Consider the following 20,903-nt stretch of genomic DNA (forward strand, 5'->3'; position numbering starts at 1 on the left):
GGAGGGGTCTGGGACCTGTCTGGCCCTGGGGACCTCCCACCTGGGGGACTGGCACCGGGGACCACCCATGGCACACAGAGGAGTTAGGTCACTGGCACACGGCAGTGGCCTCAAAAGACAAAAGACTGCTCACCGGGAAGGGCTCCGACCACCCCCTCGGCCTCCTGGGAGAGCTGGCTGGTCCCCCTCCTCCTCACGGGGGTGCTCCCTGGAGCACTGCGCCTCAGCCCGTCCTTCATGCAGTGGTACACGGCCACAATGTACGCTGTGGAGAGGCACACACACCACAGGCCCTGAGTCGGGCTGCTGCAAACACCCTAGAATCTGAGGGGACCCATGGCTGGTCAGATTGCCTCACAGACGAGGCTAAAATGTCATTGTTAATAATTTTATTTGCAGCCTTTAGATGAGCTAAAAGTAAATTAGAGAAGTGAGAAGTGGAAATGAGAAGGAACACTTGCTGACACCTGAGTTCATTGTCAGAGAGAAAACTGTATAAATGGGGCCATGTACACTAAGCCTGTCACTGGGGAGCGTGTGAAAAACAGCTCCCAACACAAGCAAAGGCAGGGCCCCTGGCATCAGCAAGCTTCTCCAAAAACTCCTCCGGGCCTGTCACCTGGCACTTACCTTTTTTTTTTTTTTTTTTGAGACACAGTTGCATTCTTGTTGCCCAGACTGTAGTGCAATGGCGCAATCTCGGCTCACTGCAACCTCCGCCTCCTGGGTTCAAGTGATTCTCCTGCCTCAGCTTCCCGAGTAGCTGGTATTAAAGGTGTACGCACCACACCTGGCTACTTTTTGTATTTTTGGTAGAGAGGGGGTTTCACCATGTTGGCCAGGCTGGTCTCAAACTCTTGACCTCACGTGATCCACCCGCCTCAGCCCCCTAAAGTGCTGGGATTACAGGCGTGAGCCACTGCGCCCGGCCAACCCGGAACTTTTCAAAAGAGACTTAGAAAGTTGCAAGAGAGAACTGAGAAAGTTAAAGACTCAAGGACAAGTAGACAAAAATATAAAATGATCATCAACGAAGGCCTCTGTGACCGCATCCGCCTGTGTGTGCACATCACAACCTGCTGTTTTCACTTAGGGCGTTCTTTAACTTAGGGCTCTGAACTACAAACAGTGCTTCCTCGATACACTTCATCTGCACACTAACCAGCATAGCTTGATTTGCAAACTCTAAGCCTGCAGACCCAAACCAAGGCATAGGAACTCCCCCACCAGAAAGTTAGGCCTCACAGACCAGCCAGGGGGCAGCTGACCTGACCCAGGGGTTTATCTTCAGCTACTGAACGTGCACACACACAAATGTTCCCTGGGAATGTATGTGACTGAGTTACCAAATCAGATGGCAGGAGCAGAGCTAGGAAACTCCTCAATGACACGGCCAGGGGCAGCCGCTCCCCATGGAGTTTCCTGAGAGAGCAAAGGCTGGAGGGAAGAGTCACCCCTCTCCGGGCCCTCCAGTGGAACATGCCTGGAGCCTGGAGAGGAGGCCCCTCGGCTCACAAAGTCCCAACTGCTGGGCAGGCTCCGCCCGATCTGATTTTCCCCGTCTCCCTTCTTGCGATACCATGGCACAGGAGCCGCATCTACTAACCATGAGTCCCTTCAGTGGGGGCTGCGCAGCCCTGGGCTCTGGGCTTACCTGAAACAATCATGAGGAAGTAGTTCTGGCAGGAGGCTGCCTGTGGCAAAAACTGCAAAATGTTCCAGTTGTTTTCCAGTAAATCCTCCACGTTGGATTCCTCCGCCTCTTCCTCCTCCTCCCCATCTCTTTCCTCCTCATCGTCCTCATTTTCCTGCTCATCCTCTGCTCCCCCTGCTTTCTGGGAGTCTTGCTGTAACACATGAGACAACGCGGCTGTGTTTGCACCATCGCGGCCTGGTATAGGGGTAGGATGCCACAGCGAAGGCTCCTCCAACCTGGGTCCATCTGCCCCGTTTGACCAGAGGCCTTCCTCGCAGTCAAGGCATCCCCTGGAGCCTGCGTGAATCCCCCAGGGTGGCTCCCAGTACAAAGTGCTTTGTGGGAAGCACCTGGCACACAGAAGTCCTCGTGACCTGGGGCTGTGAGCTTCACTCTGCTCTTCTGCTCTTCCAGAGTTCACTTTAATTGTTGAACTCCCACCCCCCAAGGACGAAAGAACCAGCCAGAGCTTCCCGGTGACTGTTCTCTCCTCTGAGTCCATGAATCTCCTGGGACGGCACGACCCCATCACAGACCCAGCCTCCCGCGCAGCCTGTGTTCGTGCCACAGCACCATCCACGTCTGTGTAGACACCGACACCCACTGCCACCTGCCCTGACCACACGCTGATCCCCTCCTCAGAGCGGTCTACACTGCCTGAGTTTCTACCCTCCCACTTTCTTCTGAATCCCTTCAATCAGGGTTTATCCCCCAACTCCAACCAGAATCTCTCCCATCCAGGTGTCCTGGGCAGTCTTGGCTTCATCCTGCCAGCTCCCAGAAGTGTCTGCCTCCTTACAGAGGGCTTTCCCTCTGACATCTGAGCCCCTGGCTCTGGTACCCACAGCTTCCTCTCAGTCCTCTATGAGGGCCCCTGTGGAGGACACAGGCGTCCTCTCAACCCACCCAGCCACTCTCTGGCCACTCCTGCACCAGCTGACCACCCACGTCTCAACCTTGCAAACACCATGAGTCCCAGCCAGACGTGACCCCTTCCCCAGACTGCTCCCGACAGCCACCTCCACTCACCCACAGCCTGGCCCACACCTGGACATTTGCACACATCCGATCTGCTGGCCCCTTGGCTCCACTTCAAAGCCCACCCAGGCCCTTCTCACCAACCTCGCTGCCCAGCATCTCCCTGACACAGGCAGTAACTGGCTTTACCTGCCTGTGCCCTCCGATGGTGGGTTATCCACATGGGGCCAAGAAAGCTCCAACATCACCCACACAGAAGCTCCCATCCCCATGAAAGCCGAGGCCCTGCCCTGCCATGCCCAAGTTGCCTGGCCCTGCCAGCTCTCTGCCTGCATCTGCAACCACTGCTCCACTGACTTGTGCTTTGCCTCCCTGGTGTCCACCCGCTGGAGGCGCCTTATGCTCGCACAACTATGGTGCACTTCATCAGCTCTCAGATTCTCTGTCACCACCTCACGGGCCTCCACCTCCCTGTTGCCCATGGCAAGCCTTGCCCTCACCAGGGCTGATGCCACACTCCACAGGGACGTGCTCGTCTGCGCATGGTCCCTCCCCATGTTCATGAGGGTAGGATGCGGGTGCAGTGTCTGCTGCTCACAGCCAGGCCTGCCGGAGCCCTGAGCACTCAGCACTTGCTGCAGGAATGAACGCGACCCCCAAAGCTGGCTCGGGTGCCACGCTGCAGCTCGCTTACCAGTCCACAGTGAATACGAGATGAAACTTTTCCTTTGATTCCGCCATAGTTAGACGGATCCATCCAGAGAAGAAATTCCCAGCATCGAGAGAAAGAAATCGTCAAAGAGTGGAAGATCTCCTTCGAGTGGATGCTGCAGAGGAAGCATTGAAGACGCTGCTTAAATGAAATCGACCTTGTTCTCAACTTTCCTTTTTTTCCCCTTGTATCTATCTGTACCTTCCACTTCCTTAACATTGAATTTGAAAGTTCATTCAGATCACATCATCCCTCAGGCTTCCTAGGGAAATGTGGTAAACGTAAAACTAAGGAGGCCCACCAGGCCCCTGGGAGCTGGTGCCACAAAGAGAGCTGGGTGCCTCCTCGTGCTGGGGACGGCCCACAGGGCGTTCTGCCTCTGCTCTGCGGCCTCAGGTGACCTGCACCTGCAGGTAACCAACCACAGTGCTTCCCACTGCCAAGCTCTTTTAAGCTATCGTCATCCTTGTCACTCCTCAGTTAAGCCTCCCTAGGGCTGACCCAATCCTCTGCACATTAGATCCATTTAAGGAAAAAAAAAAAAAAAAAAAAAAAGAACAGGCCAGGCACGGTGGCTCACGCCTGTAATCCTAGCACTTTGGGAGGCTGAGGCAGGAGGATCGCCTGAGCTCAGGAGTTCAAGACCACCCCAGGCAACGTGGCAAAACCCTGTCTCTACAAAAAATACAAAAATTGGCTGGGCATGCTGGCATGCACCTCTAGTCCCATCTACTCAGTGGGCTGAGGTGGGCAGATAGCTTGAGCCCAGAGGTTGAGGCTGCAGTGAGCCATGACTGCACCACTGCACTCCAGCCTGGGTGACAGAGCAAGACCCCATCTCCTAAAAAACAAACAAAACCCCAAAAAATAGAAGAATAAACAAAGAAAGAGAGGAAGGAAGGAGGAACATCCTAAATCACAGTTTCAAAATGCAGCTGAGTAGCCCACATCGCAGCTCCTGCAGGAGAACTTTATGTTCTCCCTAACTCTGCTCTTCGCACTAAGGGAGAATAGCAGCCTGTTTCCCGACATGAGCAACCCCGGCCTCCTCAGGTACAGGGCACCCCTGGATCTGCCCATGGCCAACGTGGGGAGAGGCACATCCTTCCCATTATCTCAGCCATGCTCTGAAATACAATTCTAGCCCAAGCCAGCTTTCCCAGGCACACAGCGTGACCACTGACCATCAAGGCTCATCTTGGATAGACATAAGGGGCCACAGTGGGTCTGCAGGAGGACAACAGTGCTTTTGTGTTTCAAATTAATCCAGTGCATATGGTTTGATTAGGAATGAAAGTCTTACAAGCTCTACCTTCCTACTTCTCAGTGATAAGGCCTATTATCAATTTAGTGTCAGCCTTTTCTGCAGCGCCCCCAGATGCTACCCCTGTAACCATGCAAAGACCAGGCCCATGCAGACTCTCTGTGCCTCCACAAGCAACTCCCCTCTGCGCTCAGAAACGGCTGCATTCATCCCCAGGGTGAGCGCACCTAGGAGGGAGCTTCCTACTATCAGTTGAACAAAAGTTGCTGGTGGAGATTTTTCTGTTGCTTTGTCTTCTATTTAGATTTAAATAGTGCTGAGTGTGTGAGAAGCACAGCAAGGCCTAGGAGGGAACCTCAGGAACATGGCCTCGAAGGCAGGAAGTCAAAACCACAACACCAGGCTCTGACAGCTGAGAGCTGTGCACACTTGAGCACCCGGGAACCACACCACTCCACTCGCCAACACTGACGTCTATGAAAAGGCTTATACGTCAACACTTACGGGGTGCATATATTCAGGGCACCTTGAATCTGTGCCCTGAATATCCATGGGGAAAAAAACAAACAAACAAAAATCACTGTGGAACCTTCTTAGCAAAGGCAGGCCACTTCCTGAACTTGCCCAATTCAAGCTGCACACCTGAGTGGCCTCTGATCTGCTACCACGCACAGGTGGCGGTAACCCCCTTTTCACGCTGCTCGGATTCACCATGGTGAGTCCTGCACTTCTAAGGACCTCCCAGCCCATCCAAGAGGACAGCTGGACAGGGGGTCATTTTAGCATCCCTCTCAAAGCCACAGTGCTGCGTCACCAGGATCAGCCAGCCGCACCTGCTGGTGATGTACTCCATGTAAGCGATGGCATCTTCCACACGGCGCTTCTTTGTACAGAGGATGATGCGGTTGAAGTTGGCGTAGATGACTGATGACCCCAGGCGCTTGAACTCAGCGATGAGCCTGTGGAGCAAGTTGAGAGTCCGTGGTGGAGACGCCACAGCCGTGGAGAGCCAGAAGGCACCCAGAAAATCCACGAGGGAAAAGAGCTGAGGGTCCTGAAGCAGAAAAGCCTCCGAGATACACTAGAACCCAGAAGCTAATGAAGAGCAAAGATTTCTGCATGGCAAAAATCCACCACAAACAAAGGCAAAAGATAACCAAAAACAGGAAAAAATTAGCAAATTCTTATCACAGAAAAATGGCAACTTTTTGTATGGAGACAACTCATTCGATATTTAATAAGAGAAGAACCACCAAAACTACAGAAAAACAGACAAAGGACTAGAAGAGAAAATTCGACTTCATTCATTGTAAGAATCCTAAGTTAAGACTGCACCGAGAGGCACTTTTATCCCAGCAGTTGGGTAATAATCCCTGGCCATGTTGGTGAGGTGCGGCCAGGGAAGAAGTGTCCACAAGGGGCCTCTGTGGGGCCGCTCTGGTGAAGTCCATCACATCAGGATTCATCCCGAGTTATAACACCTCTGAGGCCTGCAAGAGGGCTACGCCCCAGAAGTTACCCCACGGATCTATCTGCATGAGCTCATGCACGAAGCCTCTCACTGATTTGCTATTTGTAACGACGGCACAAGGCTGGAGAGAGGCTAAATGTTCTTTCATATGGCATGTCCTCACACAGATCTCCTCACACAGGCATATTTTCACTAAAACAACAAGGCACACAGCAATACAATGTGTAGCATGACTTTGTGCAGGAAGGAGGCAGGAGAGGAGGTGCCACCTAGTGTTCTCTGCAGGATGTGCAGGCGACACTGCAGCGGCAGCTGCATGTTTCTCTGGGATCCTTTGGATTGTTATGCTCCACAAACTCAGAAATACACTACTTCTCCCAAAGGCACTGGCTGGCCATGTCTCTGGTTCTGGGGAGTAAGGGACCAGCCCAGCTGAGGACGCGGTGGACAGCCCAGGGAGGAGGAGCACTCACTGCAGGAAGAGCTTCTTCATCATGTTATGGAGTGTGCGGTGCAGGGCGGGGTCATGAAGCAGAGAGGATGGCGACCGAAGCCAGCGGTAGAAGTGCATCACCTGGTTGTCTGCATAGATGTTGTGGTACTGGGTGATCTCCTTCACCCAGCCCACGACCATGCTCTTCAGGATCCTGAAAGAGAAGGTGCAGAACACCCTCGTACCCTCAGCCTCCCACGCTGCTGCCACGCGGGACGCTCCAACTGAAACGGGCACAGGTTTTCCCTACATGGCTGGGTCCAAATCCGTCACTGTCGCCTCCCCTTCTCACTGTCCCCACCTTAAGTCACTGTCCAAATTTCATCCCTTCACCCTCATGCCTCATCTGTTTCTTCCCATTTCATTCCTTAAACTTGTTCAGGCTTCACTGCATCCCTCAACACAACCCAAACTCTGTGTGTTCTAAAGCAGACGGGAGGGCAGCACAGTACAAGGCAGCAAGTGTGTGACGGGCCGGGGACCCTGACAGGAAGGACACAGCAAAGCCACTGCCTAGACGTCAGAACACCACATTAGGCCGGATGCAGAGGCTCACGCCTGTAATCCCACCACTTTGGGAGGCCGAGGCAGGTGGATCACCTGAGGTCAAGAGTTTGAGACCAAACTCTTGGTTTGGTGAAACCCCGTCTCTATTAAAAATACAAAAATTAGCTGGGCTAGTGCATGCCTGTAATCCCAGCTACTCGGGAGGCTAAGGCAGGAGAATCGCTTGAACCCGGGAGGTGGAGGTTGCAGTGACCCAAGATGGTGCCACTGCACTTCAGCCTGGGTGACAGAGTGAGACTCTGTCTCAAAAAACAAAAACAAAACAAAACAAAACATCACCATACCCACATGGCCCCAGCTGGTCAGAGGCAAGAACTTAGAGGCCTCTCTCCCGCCTAGCAGGCTGGGCCCTGCCTTCCCGCCACTTCTTTTAAATGGACCATTCAGGCGCTCGCCCGTGAACTAACACATGCCTACACCCCATTCCCTCACACGGCTAGCTGCCCTGGGCACTCTCCCTGTCTGACTCTTCAGGCCTGCCTTGCAGGACCCAGGGATGGAGGATGGCCTCCCTACTCACGGCACCCTCCCTGCCCAGGAGCTGTAAGGAACACATCTTTGCACTTGTTCCCTATTGTGCTGGTGACTGATTTTGTGCTTTCCCTCTGAAGAGGCAGGGGCTGCCCTGGGCTGGGTCTTCCCTACGACACTAGGGGGGACACAAGGCTGGGACCCTACACCGAAGCAATGGTCAGGCAGGTGGGACCTAGACACAGGTCACACAAAAGCCACAAGGGCGTGTGCCAGTGTAAACAAGTTTCCCGTTCTGGGGGGCCCTGGTCACAGGCCAGACAGCTAGGCATTGGCCAGTGCACTGTACACGCCCTGTCCAGCCCCCTTCACTTCCCTTGGGGCAGAGATGCCAGCTGCTGTGGTACTGGAACCCCAATTCAGCTAAAGGATTCCAAAACTGCACGTCACCCTACTGAAGAAGTGGGAACTTCAATGGGGTCAAGAACAGAATGTTACAAGAGAACCTACAGAGGTTCCAAGTCCCATTCCTAAAACTCCCTTTCATCACAAACTCTTCAATAATTCGGCAAACCCCACATTCTCCAGAGCGGCAGTTTGGGGATCTGCTGTTGGACTCCTTCTACCTTTCAGGCCTGGGCTACTGTCTCTCTGCCAAGACCCTGCTCCCGGCTCCCAACTGCCTCCCTGCCTCTTTCCACCAGTCCTCTCCCTGCCTCATTTCCCAGCTCTGGCATGCTCCCTCTCCCCTTTTGTATGGAGTCATTACAACTACGGCTGAGTACAGGCTCTGGAATTACAAAGACTTGTTTTTGAGCACCAACCCTTCCATTCATTTGTGGTATGACCACAAAGGCAGCCCCCTCTGACCTCAGTTTCCTTATCTGAAAAACAGACAATAACCGCTCCCCGTCCCTGGGCTGATGTGGGGACAGAGGCAGAATGCGAAGTGCTCGGCCCACCTCCTGGTACACAGCAAGCACTGCCCAGCATGAACCACCGCTGGTGGATAATGCGAGTAGCTGCCCTTAACCACGCTCTCCGCAGACTGATGGCTCCTGACCCTCAACCACGCCCTCTGCAGCAGACCAACGGCTCCTGACACCTAAGTGCTGATGCCTCACACATCATACTCAGTAGAGCTGGCTGGAGATCCCTATGATGTACCTTTGGTCACATCGAAAAGTGGCCCTGGTTAGGAAGACTCTTTGTGTGAAGTACCTCTGGCCACAGGGAGGTCAGAGGCAGCACACTGAACAGTTGCCAGGGACCAGGCTGGACCCACACGGTGGTAAAGACAACAGACTGAAGATGGGAAACTCACCACACAGTGGTCTCTGGCTCTGCCATTAAGACTAAGGGAAGCCCAGTGGACCCTGTCTTAGACCTTAGCTTTCCAAATTAAGGGCAAAGGTTAAGACCCTTCTATTAGTAACACTCCTTCCCAGAGAGGGTGGCACCTGAAGGTGTTAGAGCACAGGGCTGTCTCATCGTAGCTGGCCGGGGCACTGGCAGCCTGACCACCCGTGATCATGTCCTCCAGGGAGGCCTGCTGGATCACGTCGAAGCTGATCCCCATGCTGTCAGCCCCCTCCATGTCGTTGACATGGTGAGACTGGAGAATGGTGTTGACGGCCAGGTTCTGAAGGTCCAGCTCCACACACACTGCACAGGAAGACACCATGCTCAGCCAGCATCCTGCCAGCTCCAGCACCACCAGCCCCCTGGGCCTCACTCCAGCCACCACCACCTCTGGAACCAGCAACAGACCTGCCCACACCCATCCTCACACCTGCCAGGCTATTCAGATTCCCGAGGGCACAGGAGGCCTCACCTGGACCTTGACCCCAGGACTGTCTCCTGCAGCCTCAGCTCTGACCTGCGCGGTCAAGCTCTGAGCCCATCCTCAGGCACTCTCACCTTGAGAAGATGTCACAGAATGGCAGAAACACCAGCCAGGTCTCATGGGCCTCGTCCTCCTGCCCACTTACCTGTGGAGTAACAGCCTGAACTGTTGATCTCAACAGTGGCTTGGTCATCGAACTCCATGACAAGACAGTTGTCATCAGCCTCCTTTCCACCCAGGTCAGGGCGGGCTGTAGGGGACAGCCAGAGCAGGTGGTTGTGGCGCTGGAGGTGGCGGGCAAAGAAGAGGTCGGAGCCGAATGTGGAGATGTCCTCTGGTAGGTTCCCAATGGGAATGTGAAAGTACCTGCACCGGGGCACAGATCAGCACTGGGGCACAGGTTGGCACCAGGGCACAGGTCAGCACCGGGGCACATCGCCGGGTCACAGAGACCACCGAGGCCGGCTCTGCCTGGGGACCACTGGCCCACAACGACAGTGCTGTGCTCACCTGCTCATCTCGAAGGCCTGTGACAGGCAGGTGTCCAGGTTGAGGTAGTGACGGATCATGCGCCGGGCTCCATGGCGCTGCCAGTCCAGGACCCCATAGTTGATCTTGTCAGCCACACAGATAGGCACCAGTGGGAATTCCTCCAAGACAGGAATCTCACTGGCCAGCCTCTTCAGCTCCCAGCTGGACTGAACAGCGATGAGTGTGGGCCCCCGGCGCTCCTCCTGGGTCAAGGCAAAATGGAAGAAAAGACCCGGGTGGACCCAGCCTCAAAGAAGATGGGGCTCACACAGCAAGACCCCAACCACTCTCACCTTGTAGGCGAGCAGGAATCGCTGGATGGCTCTGCAGATGGTCTTCAGGTCAGTTTCTGCCCGAACTTCGAAGGTGTGTTTGGGGGGTGGCAGGAGCTCAGGGCCCACCTTCTCCAGGAGGAGGCCGTGCTCTGCTGAGTACAGGGCGCCAAGGCTGGGCATCTGGTTGCTGCGCACCTAGACAAACGCAGGCCACGTCAGCCTCCCCCTGCGCAGGAGGAAGTGGGGGCAGCCCTGGGGCAGACTCCGCCACTGCCACGGCACTGCCAATTCAATCACGACAAGCACTCATGGGCAAAGGCCCTTGAGGACAAGACCTGGAGGGCCTGGGCACCCTGGGAGATGTCCTCCTTCCCCAAACCCTGCCCCAGCCAACGTGCTGCCATGGAGGGCCCAGGACTCACAGTGTCCAGCACAAAGACGGACGCCCTGCGCTGTGAGGGGATGAAGATCCCGAAGAGCGCTTTGTGGGCCTGTGCATGGTGGTACAGGTAGATATGGCGGATACTCCCTGGAGAAGGAAACAAGACCGTCACCCCAGATGTGTGGGAGGCAGGCACATGGTGGGCGGCTGGTGCAGGCCATACCTGGTTCCAGGTAGCTGAACTGGGCCAGAGAGCGCATCTCCAGGTGCTCAAGAGCAAAGGTCTCTGCTTCCCAGCCTGAAAGGTGCCTCACCAGCTGTTTATTGACCACACACACACAACCCAGGTGCACCAGGGCCCGGAACAGTAACGGAACCTGGAAGAATCGGGCAGACAGGCCGGCAAGGGCTGGATGGGGGGCTCTGGCTGCCCACGTGACTTCTGCCCGGGATGTGGCTGTGCCCCTGCAGCTGCCCGGCCCACTGCCCACAGGCCACTTTTGGCAGACACACTGCTGACATTCACCTCACCTGTGGGAACGAGTCCACAATTGCTGCTGTTCCCCAGCCCACACCCTGGGCGGGTTTCTTTCCTCCATACCACCCTGCTGGAGCCTCCCCCAGTCCAGTCGAGGGTGGCTGGGGAGTCACCTGAGTCTCATATACGCCCTCGATGTCTGGCGCTGACAGCTCAGCATTGATCTCGTTGATGTGTTCCTGGTACATGTCCTCTGGCACTGAATACTCATAGAGATTGTAGACCACGTTGGAGCGAGGAAGGACCCGATTTACCTGGCGAGAATATGACGATGATCTCGTCACTGGGCGTAAGTGGTAATGTCTGTGGTACACACACAAGCACATGCTATTCGGAGTCCTAGGACTTCTGGTGCCCCTAACGATGGGGTACACCCACCACGCCACAGTCCACCTCTCTCAATGATTACAACTAAAAACTCTGGATGTAATTTTTATGTTATTTATTTATTTTTTACAGACAGGGTCTTAGTCTGTTGCCCAGGCTGGAGTGCAGCAGTGTGATCACAGCTCACTGCAGCCTCCAACTCCTGGGCTCAAGTGGTCCTCCAGCCTCAGCCTCCTGAGTAGCTGGGACAAGGAACACACCACCACGGACGGCTTTTTTTTTTTTTTTGTAGAAAGGAGGTCTCACTATGAGGCCCAGGCTGGTCTCAAACTCCTGGACTCAAGTGATCCTCCCACTTCAGCCTCCCGAATCGCTGGAACTGCAGGTGTGAGCCACTATGCCTGGCCTCTGGATGCAATTTTGAAAAGCAACCTGCAGCCTCTGAGAATAGAAAAGAGCTGTCAGAATACAGCAGTCAACACTGGTCTGGGGAGGTTCCCAGTTCATCTTCCTCCATTCTCTCATGGGTTTAACCTGAGGGTGTAGATGGCAAAAACTGAGAGAAATCACATTTTCCTAGTCAGAGAAACGGAAAGAGAGCCCCTGGGGGAGCCAGAGTGTGTGTGTGGGGTCCTGGGGGGGTCTGGGGGAGTTGGAGAGGGGCACCCTAGCTCCCTGTGTGGGGTCCTGGGGGGGTCTGGGAGAGCTGGAGAGGGGCACCCTAGCTCCCTGTGTGGGGTCCTGGGGGGGTCTGGGAGAGCTGGAGAGGGGCACCCTAGCTTCCTGTGTGGGGTCCTGGGGGGGTCTGGGAGAGCTGGAGAGGGGCACCCTAGCTTCCTGTGTGGGGTCCTGGGGGGTCTGGGAGAGCTGGAGAGGGGGCACCCTAGCTCCCTGTGTGGAGGGCTGGGGGAATTCTGGAGAGGCGAGCTGAAGAGGGGTACCCTAGCTCCCTGTGTGGAGGGCTGGGGGAATCCTGGAGAGGAGAGATGGAGAGGGGGCACCCTAGCTTCGTGTGTGGGGGGCTGGGGGAATCCTGGAGAGGAGCACCCTAGCTTCATGCATGAACCAGCAGCACAAGTCCCAGGCTCACTATGAGCTGCACTTGCACAGGTGACCCAAAACAACGCAGCAGAGGCTCTGGAGGCTGAGCTGACATTGGAAGCTTTGCACAAAGAGGCAAGGAAGAGCTTGGGCACTGGAATTAACCGGGTTGGTTGTTACTAAAACAAACAAACAAAAAAACCTGACACGCTACAGGATTTTTAAAAATACCCAAAGTCTCAAATATGTAAAATGTCCAGGTTGCAATAAAGCATTACTTGGCGTAACAACAACCAGGAAAATCTGAATAATTCTCAAGCGAGAAGAGAACCAGTAGGGTTAGATTTTTCCAGTAACATGAAATTAGACCGACACACATACACACACAAAAAATCAAAGAAATGAAAAATTATGTTCTGGTAAATATGAACTGGAACAATTAGTGTAATTGCACTTTTTAAGATGTATATATTTCCTGGTTGTTCACTGAAGGAATCTAGATGAAATGATACCCCTTGAGCTCTAAGCTTGGTTTCTCAACATAACCTCTCAACGAGGCTCAGGCTCTTTAGAGGAACAGCTAATTCCATGTCTGGAAGTTCAAGGTGAGCCTGGCCTCTCTTAGTGGCCAGAAAGCAAGGAAGTTTTCAAAGACCAACAGGGCATGTCAAAAGGACTCAGGTGCCAGCTTGAAGGGATCTGGCCAGCCCAATTTGGGTTAATTTGAGTCTCAAAAAATATTGACCACCAAAGAGTCTACTGTCTGCCTCCATTAATATGAAGTTCTAGAAAGTCACATGCACACAGTTACAGAAATACAGAAATCAGGCCAGCAGAAGGTTGCACAGGGGGACAAGAGCACCCTCCCGGGTGATGGAAACGTTCTGCACCTGGGTGGGGGTGTGGGTGACACAGGCATAGTCATGTGTCCAAAAACCCAATCAACTGCACATTTAAAAATCTGCACTTAACTATATGTAAATTACAGTAAGTCCTCACTTAACATCAATGGATTCCTGGAAACTGTGATGGTTAAGTGAAGTAATGTATAGCAGGTCCTCAAATAACATCATTTTGTTCAACGTTCTTTCTTCCTTTAAAAAAAAAAAAAAAATTCTGGGGCCGGGTGCTGTGGTTCAACCTGTAATCCCAGCACTTTGGGAGGCCGAGGTGGGCGGATCACCTGAGGTCAGGAGTTCGAGACGAGCCTAACCAACACGGAGAAACCCCATCTCTACTAAAAAATACAAAATTAGCCAGGCGTGGTGGTGCGTGCCTGTAATCCCAGCTACTCGGGAGGCTGAGGCAGGAGAATTGCTTGAACCCGGGAGGCGGAGGTTGCGGTGAGCCGAGATGCACCACTGCACTCCAGCCTGGGCAACAAGAGAGAAACTCCATCTCAAAACAAACAAACAAACAAATAAATAAAAATAAATAAATTAAAAAAATACTCTGTAGAGAAGCGGTTTTGCCACGTTGCCCAGGCTGGTCTCGAATGCCTGAGCTCAAGCAATCCACCAGCCTCAGCCTCCCAAACTGCTGGGATTACAGACATGCACCACTGCGCCTGGCCAACAGTTTCATTATAGTTTCCGAGAAGAAAAAAAAATCTGTTTCATTATACATCATTTTACTTAGTCATTTCACTTAAAATTGCAGTTTCTAAGGACCTATCAACAACATAAAGTGAGGGCCTACCGTGTACCTTAACATACCTAACGTGTGTGTGTTGGGCGGGATTTGGCTACGGTTGATGTTAAAACATTAAACACTGAGGCAGGAGGATTGCTTGAGCCCAAGAGTACAAGGCTGCAGTGAGGCAAGATCATGTCACTGCACTTCAGCCTGGGTGATGGAGTGAGAGACCTTCTCAAAAACAGAAACAACAAAGTTAAACAAAAATCCTCTAATCCATAGTAATACTTTAAAAAGAGAGGAAAAGTCAAAGGAATAAACCCATTTGCCATGCCCTACCTTGAAAATTAAAAATAATTTAAAGGGAAAAAGCATTTATCTTGCTTAAAAAAAAAAAAAGCGTATTATACCTCTCGTATCTTGCTTTTTAAGGAATAAACTAGAGTTCATTTCTACCTGATCTGCACAAAGCTCTTCGTTATAAAGGAAACAGCTAATACACACAGAGGAACAGAATCAGAAGATATCATCCTGGAGCCCCATGGACCCCATGAGACATGGATGCTGACACCATCCAGTCAAACGTTGAGGACAGAATATTCACACAGCGCCAGAACCTCCCTTGAGATGAGCTGATAGTCATAAAGGGAAACATCCCAAAAGTTAGGGCACTTCCACACGGCCACAGCACCACAGCACCACGCATCGAAAGGAAGGTGTAGAAATCCCACAGTCCCACCTGTTCTCTGTGGTCTCGATGCCTCTGCGTCCGCTTTCCTTTTGTTATCCGCCCACCTCGGTCTCCCAAAGTGCGGGGATTACAGGTGTGAACCACCACACCTGGCTCTGCGTCTACTTTCTATATGCACATTCTACTGAATCACCTGGCTGGAATCGAGTTTCACCTTCTCCAGAAAACCTCCTTGTGTAGGTACAAATATGCGCACCTCATCTCCCCAACTACGTGTCACTTCTTACGTGATTTACAGCATCCAGTCAAGAAATGTGCTGAGCTGGCACATTAACAACGGGGAGTTCGGGTGGAGATGCCATCTAAGAGCCTCAGCGCACTCATGGCCACATGAAAACCCTCACAGTTTCTGCAGGTGGAAGAAGCCCAACACAAAGATCCACCTACTGTAGGGTTCCATTTACATCAAATGCCCAAACAGGCAAACCCAGAGACAGGAAGTGGATCAGTGGCTACTGAGGGCTGGGGGAGGATGGTGACAGGTAAGGGATGCCAGGTTTCTTTTTGGAGTGATGAAAATATCTGAATGGGGGGGTGGGGGGGGGGAATATCAGGATAAACAGCTAATGCATGTGGGGCCTAATGCCCAGGTGACGGGGTGATGGGTGCAGCAAACCACCATGGCATGTGCTTACTTATGTAACAAACCTGCACTTTCTGCAAATGGAGCCCAGAAATCAAAGTAAAATTTAAAAAAAGAAAAAAAAAGAAAATGTCACCATTGACTGGCAATAGTCATGCCACTAAAAGTCATTGAATTCTGCACTTTAAATGGGTGAGTTGGATGGCGTGTAACTTTACATCCCAATAAAGCTGTTAACAACCAAAGAGCCTACGGAGACAGAGTTCACAACCTCTAACCAATGCCACTTGGTTTGTCCCCGCAACATGGACCTCGCAGGCAGACAAGCTCATCGTGACAAGGACACCAGCAGCTCCATTCCCGGTACTCGCTCTGCCCCAGGCTCTGCGCTTAGCGCTCACACACGTTGTTTTGAGGAATTCCTAGAACATCCCCATAAGGTACTGAGGAGATGGAGGCTGGAGGCCATGCTAGATCACGGGAAAGCCACCTCAGGCTGCCCAGATGACTGCAGAGGCAGCACCAGCTGCCTCCCTACCTTGCGATACGAAGCGCCCTCCTCCGCTTTAGCGACTCGCTGGTTCACGTAGAACACATGGGGGATGCTCAGCCTGATGCAGTGCAAGTCACTGCCAACGAGCGCCCACAGCCTGAACAGGCCGGCCTGGCTGGTCTCGCTGATCTGAAAGGCCACACGGACATACAGCACATCACAGGACACACTGGAACCCACAGACGGGGCCACCTCCCAGGTAGCTTGCAGCTCCCAGCACAGGGCCTTAGGCCTCCCTACGATAGGCAGGAAACTCCAGGCCCACTCTAACCCTCCCATCCCAGACCTCAGGGCCCAGCTGGACACCCCGTCCCTGGGCCATCAGCAGAGCCACTGCCCTCCCCTTGGATCAAGGTCTATACCTGCACAATCTGCCACGGAAGGTCCAGGATGCTGCGGGCAGTTCTTCGCAAGAAGCTCCCCAGCCCCGTGGCAGGACCATCCCGGATGGCCCCGGGCCTCAGCACACCCTCTGCCGACTCCAGACGCTGCCTCTTCCTGCGGGCGAGGCGCTGCCGGGCCTGCAGCTGCCACTTCTTCTTGTGGAACCGGAGCCAGACAAGCCACTCCTCCTGGGATGGATGGTGAGCACAGCCAATGTGCAAGTGGTGAGATGGGAATGCCCACCACGACTTTCTCACAAGCAGCCTCCCTAGGGGTCAGGACGCATCTCGGGCTCCCTGGGCTGTGCAGACCCCTCAGAGACAGTGTCACAGCCGTGTGCCTTACCTGGGTGGTTCCCAGGGCGGGAGGCTGCCCCAAGATTTCCTGCCAGGGCACAGTCGGCGTGAGGTCCTGGGACTCCTCCTGGCTCTCCCAAAGAACTCGCTTCCTCTTCACAGTGACAGGGGCTGCTGGGTGAGGCAGCTTTACGAGGCCAAAGTCCTCCATGTCAGGAGCACTTGGCCTCGGACTGTCTTCTGAGGCCTCGGCCATCGTGACCTGGAAAGACCCAGTGAAGCCTTAAATCTCAGGATCTCGGGCTGGGCTGGTTGGCTTATGCCTGGAATGCCAGCACTTTGGGAGGCCAAGACAGGAGAATTGCTTGGGGCCAGGAGTTTGAGACCAGCCTGGGTAACAGCAAGACCCTGTCTCTACAAAATATATTACAAATTAGCCAGGCGTGGTAGTGCGCCTGTAGTCCCAGCTACTTGGTAGGCTGAGGCAGGAGGATCACTTGAACCCAGGAGTTGGAGGCTGCGGCGAGCTATGATCACACCACTGAACTCCAGCCTGGGCAAGTGAGACCTTGCCTCATAAAAACAAGCAAACAAAAATCTCAGGATCTCATCCCCACAAATTCTACTTCTCGAAATCTAACATAAGTATATCACCTGAAATGGGATGTTCGTTTACACAAGTTTATTGAACTTTTAATAGTGAAGGCCGGGTGTGGTGGCTCACGCCCGTCATCCCAGCACTTTGAGAGGCTGAGTTGGGCGGATCACTTGAGCCCAGGAGTTTGAGACCAGCCTGGCCAACGTGGTGAAACTCCGTCTCTACAAAAAATAGAAAAATTAGCTGGGTGTGGTTGTGTGGGCCTGTGGTCCCAGCTACTTGCGAGGCTGAGGTGGAAGGATCACTTGAGCCTAGGAGGTGGGGGTTGCAGTGAGCCAAGGTTGCGCCACTGCATTCTAGCCTGGGCGAGAGGGTGAGACCCTCTTTCAAAAAAAAAGTGAAAAGATCAAACTGAAAAATAAAACGTCACTCAATACTACCAATAAGTAAATCTTTGCATTTTGCCATGTTTGCTCCAGAATGCTTTTTATAAGAAAGAAAATATTGCAAATAATGGGTACAGCCCTCTTCTGTCCGCCCCCACACACCTTTAAATTCTTACCACATGTCCACAGACACATGCCACAGCTGTAAGTGTTAACCTAAATAGTAACATGTGGGACACATCTGACTGCAACTTGTTTCCTTTTTTTTTTTTTTGAGACAGAATCTCACTCTGTTGTCCAGGCTGGAGCGCAATGGCGCGATCTCATGTCACTGCAACCTCGCCTCCTGGGTTCAAGCAATTCTGCCTTAGCCTCCCAAGAAGCTAGGATTACAGGCACCTGCCACCAAGCCCGGCTAATTTTTTGTTGTATTTTTAGTAAAGATGGGGTTTCACCATGTTGGCCAGGCTGGTCTCGAACTCCTGACCTCAAGTGATCCACCCACCTCAGCCTTCCAAAGTGTTGAGATTACAGGCGTGAGCCACATGCCTGTCCCTGCAACTTGTTTCTTTACTCAGCCATGTATTTTTGAGACTGACACCGGGTGAAACATGTACATATGGTTTGTTCATTGTAACTGATGTGAAATGTTTTATCATATAAACACATCAGCCTACCTACCCATGACTTTGCAAATGAAGAATGACAAGCGCCTACTTTTTCAAAACTACAAACTGCGACTCAATGACCATCTCTGTATGTGTTGCCTGGTCCCGGAGAACAACCACCTCCACCTCTAGCACCAGGGATTTCCTACTTCCCACAATCTTGATACTTGATGCCACCACACTTACTTGCCTTCAGTGTGACCTGCTATCTAAATACATCATGCTGCATCTACCTCATCAACAGTGAGGCTGAACATCTTCTTGGCCCTGTGCAGGCAGCTCCCAAAATGGCCCAACGACCCCTACTTCCTGGTGTTCACACCTTGTGTGACTCCTTCCCTGAGTGGGGGTGGGACCTGGTGACTTGCCCGTAATGAACAGATTCCAGCAAAAGTCATGGAATGCCACTCCTGAGAGCAGCTATAAAACACTGTGGCTTCTGCCTGGCTGGCACTCTCTCAGAAGTCCAGTGCCATGCTGTGAGCTGTCCTGTGAAGAGCCCCATGGAGCAGGGGACTAAGGATAACGTCCAGACAAAGGCCAAGGAGGAACCGAGTCCTGCCATCCCCACGGGAGGGAGCTCGGAAGTGGCTCCTTCTCCAGTGGAGCCCCCGGATACGCGAGTGCATTTAAGTTGCTAAGTTTTGGGGTTACTTGCTATGCAGCAATAGATAGCTAACACGATTATGAGCCATTTCTAACTTTTGTACATTCTAAACATCTTCAAAATGTGACTCAGGCCTTTGTTTCATGGTGACTTCTGTGCTACATATAAGTTTGTGTGTGTTGACTTCCTATCAGGAAAGTTTTCAAACATACACGAAAGCACAGTAACGAGCTCCCATGTTCTTATCACCAGTGTCAACAATTATCAACTTTCTGCCTTTCTTGTCACAGACTACACAAGATTTAACTTTTAATTAATTGATCATTCTTTCCCTTTGTGATGTTTTTCACATGTGCCTTAAAAAAGCCCTTCCCACCCCAGCATCATAGTCTCCTGAGTTGTTTACCAAAGATTTTAGTTTCCTTTTTTTTTTTTTATTTTTTTTTATTTTTTAAAAACACAGGGGTCTCGCTCTGTCACCTAGGCTGGAGTGTAGTGGTCATCTTGGCTCACCGCAGCCTCAACCTCCCAGGCTCAAGTGATCCTCCCACCTCAGCCTCCCAAGTAGCTGGGACTACAGGCATGCACAACCATGCCTAATGTTGTGCCGGATTTTTTTTTGTAGGGACGAGACCTCCCTGTGTTGCCCAGGCTCGTCTGGAACTTCTGGCTCAACTGATCCTCCTTCCTTGGACTCCCAAAGCACTGCAATTACAGGCATGAGCCATCACACTCAGCCTTAGTTTAACACTCAGTGTGATACAACAACTTACTTCTCCAAATATGAAAAACCATTTTCACCAGCATCACTCACTGCAGTCCACTCTCTCCTTAACGATCTGTGACCTGCCAACTTCTGACTTACAGGAGAGTCTGTTTCTAGGCTCCCAGTCGGCTCTACTGCTCTCCTCTCATCTTGTCAAGATGCCATGATAGTGTGTCTCGTTACACAGTAAGATCAACATGCCCTCCTTATTCTTCAAAATTCTTTGGTTATTCTTATCCTTACCCTTTATATGAATTTTAGGATTCGTCTGTCAAGTTCTATCCAAAAAGCTTCTGGCAGATTCTTTTGTATTGGAATTACACTGAATTTTATGAATTAATATGGGGCAAACTGCCATATTTTAATACTGAGTCCTTTCATCTGTAAAGATGGTACCTCTTTTTGTTACTTAGGTAAGTTTTTATATGTTCAATAAAGTTGTGTATAGGCCAGGCATGGTGGCTCACACCTGTAATCTCAGTGCTTTGGGGGGCCCAGGCAGGAGGATCACTTGAGCCCAAGAGTTTAAGATCAGCCTGGGCAACAGTGAGACCCAGCCTCTACAAAAAATATATAGCCAGGTGTGGTGGTGCACACTTGCAGTCTCAGCTACTCAGGAGGCTGAGGTGGGAGAATAATGTGAGATTAAGAGTTCTAGGCTGTAGGGAGCCATGATCTTGCCACCGCACTCTAGCCTGGGTGACAAAGGAAGACCATGTCTCAAAAAGAAAAAAGTTGTGTAATTTTTTCTGTAAAAGTCTTACACACATTGTTACCATGAATTTATTCCTTAGTACATTATTTATTGCTATTGTAAATGGTATCTTTCAAAAAATATTTTGTTTCTAGTATAAATGAAAGCAATAGACTTTTATATCTTACCTTGGTATCTAATTGTTGCTGAAATACATATAAGTTAGCACAAAATCTAGGTTTCCTTACATTTTCTGTTAACAAATTCCATCGTCTGTAAATAATAAGTTGATGTCTCCCTTTTCAATCCTTAATTCTTTTTCTGGTTTAATTATGCTGGCTAGGATCTCCAAACTGTTTTGAACAGAAGCAGTGGTTAACAGGCATCCAT

General features: G+C 51.9%; 1 protein-coding gene across 3 annotated transcripts in view; it reads right to left on the reverse strand.

Moving 5' to 3' along the window:
• POLE (DNA polymerase epsilon, catalytic subunit) overlaps positions 1-20,903 on the reverse strand; it is a 61,971-nt gene that overhangs the window by 8,745 nt on the left and 32,323 nt on the right. For all 3 annotated transcript variants that reach the window (XR_004066830.3, XR_004066829.3, XM_031000656.3), the window contains exons 30-44: positions 16,844-17,056; positions 16,477-16,686; positions 16,100-16,243; positions 11,338-11,478; positions 10,910-11,063; positions 10,727-10,833; positions 10,323-10,499; positions 10,009-10,232; positions 9,644-9,864; positions 9,113-9,317; positions 6,595-6,768; positions 5,484-5,609; positions 3,369-3,501; positions 1,655-1,847; positions 134-265 (exon numbers count right to left, since the gene is read on the reverse strand). Coding sequence is in view for 1 of the 3 variants with exons in the window: in XM_031000656.3 (XP_030856516.2) it covers positions 134-265; positions 1,655-1,847; positions 3,369-3,501; positions 5,484-5,609; positions 6,595-6,768; positions 9,113-9,317; positions 9,644-9,864; positions 10,009-10,232; positions 10,323-10,499; positions 10,727-10,833; positions 10,910-11,063; positions 11,338-11,478; positions 16,100-16,243; positions 16,477-16,686; positions 16,844-17,056 (2,554 nt within the window). In the remaining 2 variants the exon portion in view is untranslated. The remainder of the gene's footprint in view (positions 1-133; positions 266-1,654; positions 1,848-3,368; positions 3,502-5,483; positions 5,610-6,594; positions 6,769-9,112; positions 9,318-9,643; positions 9,865-10,008; positions 10,233-10,322; positions 10,500-10,726; positions 10,834-10,909; positions 11,064-11,337; positions 11,479-16,099; positions 16,244-16,476; positions 16,687-16,843; positions 17,057-20,903) is intronic.

The sequence above is a fragment of the Gorilla gorilla genome, chromosome 10 (genome assembly GCF_029281585.2).
Source record: "Gorilla gorilla gorilla isolate KB3781 chromosome 10, NHGRI_mGorGor1-v2.1_pri, whole genome shotgun sequence".
Classification (NCBI taxonomy): domain Eukaryota; kingdom Metazoa; phylum Chordata; class Mammalia; order Primates; family Hominidae; genus Gorilla; species Gorilla gorilla.